Source organism: Penaeus vannamei, chromosome 42, assembly GCF_042767895.1.
Source record: "Penaeus vannamei isolate JL-2024 chromosome 42, ASM4276789v1, whole genome shotgun sequence".
Classification (NCBI taxonomy): Eukaryota; Metazoa; Arthropoda; class Malacostraca; order Decapoda; family Penaeidae; genus Penaeus; species Penaeus vannamei.
This window is the reverse complement of record NC_091590.1, coordinates 22,183,573-22,191,072: the sequence shown is the minus strand read 5'-3', so window position 1 is coordinate 22,191,072 and position 7,500 is coordinate 22,183,573. Positions and strand designations below refer to the sequence as shown.

At 40.3% G+C, this 7,500-nt stretch overlaps 1 protein-coding gene across 1 annotated transcript; it reads right to left on the bottom strand.

Annotated features, from left to right (window-relative positions):
- Positions 1 to 1,713: 1,713 nt before the first annotated feature.
- On the bottom strand, positions 1,714 to 3,353 carry LOC138860615 (myristoylated alanine-rich C-kinase substrate-like). Its single transcript, XM_070118545.1, has 2 exons — positions 3,288 to 3,353; positions 1,714 to 3,202 (listed from the first exon to the last, which is right to left on the bottom strand). The coding sequence occupies exons 1-2, from the start codon at positions 3,288 to 3,290 to the stop codon at positions 2,033 to 2,035; spliced, it is 1,173 nt and encodes a 390-aa protein (XP_069974646.1). The 5' UTR covers positions 3,291 to 3,353; the 3' UTR covers positions 1,714 to 2,032.
- Positions 3,354 to 7,500: the final 4,147 nt, after the last annotated feature.

Below are 7,500 nucleotides of genomic sequence, written 5' to 3'. Positions count from 1 at the left end.
ACCTGGAGGGCAGATAGTTCAGGTAGTTCGGTTATCCTAATCCGTATGTCGGGAGAATTACAGACATGTCGCATGCACGAGGTCATTGTACAAGAAATTTCCAAGGTAGGAGGTTACCACAGCAGGTCGAAAATCACCCCAGATGCCAAAAGGAAGATCAGTGAGGATGCTAGGGAGGAGGAAAAGAGGCGCAAGGGCGGGAATGGCGGTCACTAGGGAGAGATAAAACAGTTAGCTAGAAAAAAAGAGGAAAAAAAGTCAATGTTGAAATAAGAAAACTAACAGAAAAATACAAGATGCCAGTAACGTTCTCCTTAATATTTGGGAGAGCCCTGGTATATGTAAAAAAAAAAAAAAAATGTGCTGTCTAATGTTGACTCGGAAACATGGTATCAGTTGGCTTCCGGGCTGATGATAAACATGTGCATGTTGCTTTTTTTCAAGAAATACAATGCTCATTTCTTCTTTTGAATCAAACAAAATTCATATTCTGGCTCAATGCATTGCTGAGTATCTGATGCGCATTTCATCCGTGTGCAATATGGCCTAGAATAAAGCTTGGGGAGTCCATAAATCGCCGAATTCTATAAAAGAAAATATGCAGAAATTTAGAAAATACATTTTAACCTAATTGCCGGTCAGTATGAGATGGATGATCTTACCTATTCTCTTTTTTTTGTGATTATTTGATTTGAATTCGGCTCCTGTGATTTTGATTCAGATTCATTTTGATTCATATCTGTTTGTTGCTAATACTCAAGCCTCGTGTGTGCTTTAAAGATGCGTTTGTCACTCCAGTCAAGCCTTTTAACCTTCGTAGTGATCACATGGCGACACTCCGATCCCCCAAAAAGCTTGTTTAAGACATGAAATATAATTTATATAGACTTTGCTACGACCAACACTTCGCCACACGACACTGACCTCTTCAGAGTTCAAGAGAGGTTACAAAAGTTCGAGTCAGGCTTCTCCTTGTGCAGACGCCGCCCTTCCTGAGATGGTCCTCGCTTCCGCCAGCCTCTTCTCCAAGGACGCCCCTGGGTTCTTAGACTCCCCTCAGCAAAGGAGTAAAATTCGTGCCCTTTTACACTTCATTACTTAGATTACATAGGATCTCACCCATCCTAAGAAATTCATCCTACAGACCTGTCAATCTGCTATATGAATACATTTCTCACCATCTACGTTATATAGGTTCTTACAGCAAACCAAGAGGAATGCTATGGCCCAGTCTAACTGCTATGATACGTAATTACTTAATTAATAACTTAATTACGGTATCGACTTCGGTTCTGATGAAGACATCTGTCTTATTTTCATACTGTGATTGTGGCTCATTTAATGTGCACAAGATGACGTTTTGGTTTGATATTAAATACACGTTTTTAGATGTAGTTTACTGAGGAGTTATCAGTATGCGGATACCTTATTCTTGTATATATACACACACAGTGTCTACATATACATACATACATATATATATATATATATATATATATATATATATATATATATATATATATATATATATATATATATATATATATATATATATATATATATATATATATATATATATATATATATATATATATATATGCACACACACACACACACACACACACACACATATATATATATGTGTGTGTGTGTGTGTGTGTATGTGTGTGTGTGTGTGTGTGTGTGTGTGTGTGTGTGTGTGTATGTGTGTGTGTGTATGTGTGTGTGTGTGTGTGTTTATCTGTATATACATATTTCATTATACACATATCACACCAAGATTTTCTGAATATCACTTAATACAATTTGGCAATAATGTCTATTTCAATTTCTTGCATTCATCCATCGTTTCTACCGTTGTTTTTCAAATTTAATAAGCGCAGATAAAACAAGAAATATAGTACTATTTACCTATGATTTAGAAGATTTTAACAACGGTTTCAGGTTAATACGTCTGGGTCACTTTTTCCCATCTACACATTCATTTGAAAAGCTGAGGTTTAGTCCTTCATATTTACTTTTTCTTCATTTCTTACTTTGACCCCACGTTGGGTGAGCTCTGGCGTGGGTGGGGTGAACGGCCTGCTTTGACCTTCCTTGCCCTTGCTCCTTGACCAGCGAGGTCCTCCCCCGCGTCGCCCGCCGTGAGCGGCACTGACCCCCGAGGGAGGCACAGTCCCGGGTGCAGCCTGCCCCTGTGGCGCGGGCGGGGCGGCCACACGCCGAGCTCGCTCGGGGCCACGGCGCTGACCACGACCCACGGCACGGGGAAGGACGCGGCCGCCTGCTGCTCCAGGAGGCTGACCATCTCCCTCGGGCTGATGGCGGGCGTCGGGGGCGGCGCGGAGGCTGAAGGACCGGGGGGGAGGCAGAGGGGGTGTCCTGCGGCAGCTGGGCTGAGCGGAGGCGAAGGAGGAGTCAGGATCTCCCGCTGACTGGCGGAGGAGGAGGAGGTCGGCGAGCCAACTGGCAGCGCCTCCTCGTAGTCCTCGGGGCGATGGAGTCCCTCTGCGGAATGCTTCTGCTTCGGGGGCTTGGGCGTCCTCCCCACCGCCGCAAAGCGAGCCGCCTCTAGAAGGACCGAACTGCCTCTCCTGACTGGCCTCCGCCGGCCGCTTCCTTTCCGAAACGCTCTGCTCTCTGGGCGTCGCGACCCCCGCCCGCGGGCGTAGTCGTTCTCTCCTCTGTCGGCGCGCCTGGCGGTGGCATCGGCTCGACATTCCTTTTCGGCTGCGGTGCCTTCGCCGCCGCCGCCGCCGCTCGCGGTGGCCGCCTCTGCGCACGCGCCCACCAGCGACTTCCTCCTGGCGACGGGGTGGGCGCTCCTGCGGTGGGCCTTGCGGCGTCGGCGCCCCTTTGCTCTCCTGCGCGGGGGAGTCTCTTGCGGCGGCGATGGAACACGGGTCGGCTGGGCGATCGGGGGCGACCGGAAGAACTCGACCATGGGATTCGGCCCTTGGCGCGGCCGGGGCGACGGAGGGCGCTCGCGGCCGGGGGTCTGGAAGGCCTGGCGGTTGCTCGCCCTCAGGCTCGGCTCGTCGGCGCCGTCAACCGCCGGGCACACGAGGCACGTCCTCAGCGCCACGCACGTCATCCTCCGGCGACGTTCGGGACGCCGACGGTAGTTGAAATAGAAGAGAGAAAGAGCCAGCATCAAAATCGAAGCTGCCGCCGCTCCTAGGACGATGCAAGTCCTGGTCTCCTGGAAGTAAAGAAAGCGAGCGAGAGAAAGGCCATTGACTTCATTCAACGATAACTAAGAAATCGCACTACAACATCAAGCTCACCATTCAGCTCCAAGGGGGTCCAGCCGTACTTCCCACCAGTTTTATGACAAGCGACCGCGTTGGCACCAGAAGCTGTACTAAATACCTCACATGCCAGCCATACGTGCCGTTACTTAAGGAAGGCGATATCTGTTGACTTCCGACATGATACAGGTGAGTGATATTGAACATTTTTTTGACGAATCATAAAACTTCAATAAGTTGCTTTAAATATTCACTGGAAGGTCAAATACAAAAACCTTCTTTATATGCATCTAAGCAAAAACTCGGATTATGTTCCTATCACTACCTATACAGTAGTGATACACACACACACACACAGACACACACACACACACACACACACACACACACACACACACACACATAAATATATATATATATATATATATATATATATATATATATATATATATATATATATATATATATATATATGTATATGTATATGTATATATATATATATATATATATATATATATATATATATATATATATATATATATATATATATATATATATATATATATGTATATATATATATATATATATATATATATATATATATATATATATATATATATATATATATATATATATATATATATATATATATATATATATATATCTATATATATATATATATATATATATATATATATATATATATATATATATATATATATATATATATATATATATATATATATATATATATATATATGAACACAAGCACAAACACAATCACGTGTACACAAAAATGAAAATGAAATTAGCAACAATAATTGAAAATAAGCGTGACGTTTCGAACTCTTCACGAGTTCCTCTTAAGACAAAAACCGAAATGGATTCCAGGAGAGAATTTTGACAAGTTTATATAGTGGCAGAGAGACAGAATGAACAAGATCTGAATCAGGTCTCAGGGAGAGGGTCAAGGTCGAAGAGTCTGGGGAAGGCTTTGCTAACAAGTGATGAGGTCATGTCATCTAACCCCCATTGGCAAGCACTCAAGTTGAAATTAGGCAATTTTCTGATTAAAAGGGCTTCAATTATATTTCTCTCGTACGAATTTGACGATCTATGAATTAATTTGGAGTCTTTCCAAATTAACTGGTGTCCTTCGTCCCGTAAATGAATAAAACAAGTATTAGATTCTCTGGCGTATCTGACATCACGTCTTTGTTCATTAATTCTTAAAGAATTAAAGAACAGATATTTCAAGATTTCTTGAAAAATCTTGTTACAGTTTCACGTCACAATAGTAAACAAACCCCAAGCACGGCCAGCAGAAATGAGTCATAACGATGAATTTCTCTTGATAATTTACTTAATTTTCCGCCAATAGAGGATATTATAAATCATCAAGTTGTTAGCCCATCTGTACGGACCAGATGTATCGGTTGGCGTATACTGATTGCTTTATTATTCTCAAAAAGATAAGTATACCTGCATTACGATCATCCCGGAAAAGTTCAAAGAGTGTTTTATTTACCTTTATTATTTCTCATTATGAAAGACTAATCTTTGCTATGAATAGCAGATATCCTATTAAATTGTTTCTCTTAAGGGTGTGGAGGTTTTTCTTCTTCTTTAGATAATAATAGCGTTTATGCTACATAATATTTGAATCAATTTTTAAAATTTTACCATTGCTAACAGAGCACAGTCTGTTTTCTTCCGCGAACAGTTCTGTCACCCACAATAGAGGGGGAAGGAGTTGTCTCTTTGCTGAAGTTTGTTTACATTGATAACAAGCTAGATGTTTGGAATTCGGCAAGTCAAAGAAAACCAAACCAAACCATAGCTCACTCGCGTTTCTCTTCAAAGAATGCGCCTTGTTTATATTTAAAGATTGTTGGTATAATACATATTTATATATATTGATTTTTTGTACATGCGTTTAAGTTAAGTTTCCCTGTACTTGTTTCGTGGTCTCTGAAAAGTTAGGTGCATTCGTGTTAGGTCATAGAATGTTATATTATAGTCTTTGGTTGTTTGTGCAGAGGTGAAGATATGTTTTTTCGGGTTTTATGAACTATAAAAGTATATCAAATATGTTTCCAAATTGTCCGCGTAATTTTCGAAAGGCCTGTTTAGAGGGAGAGAGCACAAGCAGTAGAAGAGAGGACAAGGTCGAAACAAAGTGTCACTCAGGTAAGAATTAGGGATGTATGAGCGAAATATGTGTTTCCTTTGCGTTGGTTATTGGTTAAGCTATACACAACTCCCATTGCTGTGTGTTATTGTAACCGTCAGGTATCGTCACATCTCAAAATGTATCGATTTTTAAGATTTTTTAGAAGATTCTTTGTTTCTTTGAGTATTCCTATTTTAATATTTTTGACTTTTTGTATGCTCATTTTAGTAGATTTCATTATTTTGTTTCAATAAATGATTTCAAATAAAAAGATGTTTCCTTTCTTATCTTGAAGGATGACATACGAATGACTGAACACCTTATCGATATGAAGAATGCAAGTATTTTCATAAAGAAATCTTAATAATTCATATTAATATCGAGATAAATCATCTTCATTCATATATTTATAGGTGTGTGTGTGTGTGTGTGCACATATATGTATAGAACAGATGATAACTTCTAGACGATCCAAGGAATCAATAAACATTTGCTATTGTTTGTACTTTTTTCAATATATATTTTATTTTATTTTTGTATATATTTGGCAATAATGTGAAGTGATAATAAATGCAATAGGCTGACCATTAGTTATGTATAACAATATGGTTCTATCACAGATTGTGTTTAGTGCATTACCAAAGTAAGAGTTTTTAAGTACTTATTTCACGTGATTAATAGCCTTGATAATATGATAAATTATATAATTTCTTTGGAAGTATAGCGTAAGATTGTGAGGAGAAAATATTAGAAAATATAATACTAACATACATATTACATCGGTGCATATAACCTCTTGTTTGTACTGTACATACTTATGTATAAAAGTACGCCTGTAATCGAGTACTACATGGTACAAAATTAACTGTTTATTGATCAGGAGTATCGTTATTGGTGTTTATTATTACTGTCGCTCTATTAATCATATCATAATAACGCTATAATGAGAGCTTTCCGTTTACTAATATCATCACTAGTAACGTTAGTGTTGATAATTACCAATATGGCACTTAATCAAATGAGAATAATCACCATAATAACATCTTTAATCGTAAGTCCATGATTCTTAATGCCATCACTAGTATAGATTATGTTGATTCACACTGTTGATGTACTTAATCATGTGACGAAAATCACTATAATTACAACTTGAATCGAAGTCCATGCTTCTCCATACCATCACTGGCATCGGTATGTTGATTAATACTGTCATTGTACTTTATCACGTGACAGTAATTACTACAATTACACTTTTAATCGCTGGCTGCTTCGGTCCATTTTTTCTGCTCTCAGTGACTGCCGCCGGACACAATCTCGAAGGTTGCCGCCCCGTGGGAGTAGTCCAGATCGAGTCCCTTTCCCGCCTCGATCTGGGCGCCGTAGAAGTCCGCGTCCCATCCTTCGGGACACGTCCCAGGGCCTTCGGGGCAGTACTGGAAGGCGGCCTTGTGGGGCGACGCGAGCAGGATGATGAAGTTGAAGATGATGAACATGATCAGGAACACCATGAAGAACAGCTTGTCGGCGACCACACATACGTAATGCCACTCCATGCGGTGGATGGAGGAGGAGGAGGAGGAGGAGAGGTCGTCGTTGAGGCGGTCCTGCAGGAGGTGCTGGATTCCCTCGAGGGCCGTCACGGTGCGGTACTGGTAGTCGTCTGATAGGAGAGCGAGGTGGTAAGGACGACACGCACACGTACATTGCCTAAAGGTATTGTAACAAGGACAGATATGCAAAATAAAAGTTCAACTGCAACAATCTTGCAAAAGGGTATAAAGGATGATAAGATGAAACCGTTAAAACAGGCATAAGGGCGTAATTACTGGAAATAGGAGAGGGATGCGAGAAAAAGAGAAGAGGGTATTATGAGAGAAATAGCATGGTAGTTATGTTACTTGTATACATACACACACACACACACACACACACACACACACACACATACACACACACACACACACACACACACACACACACACACACACATATATATATATATATATATATATATATATATATATTATAGAGTAAAGTGATATTCATACGTTCAGATGAAAAACAGATGAAAAGAGG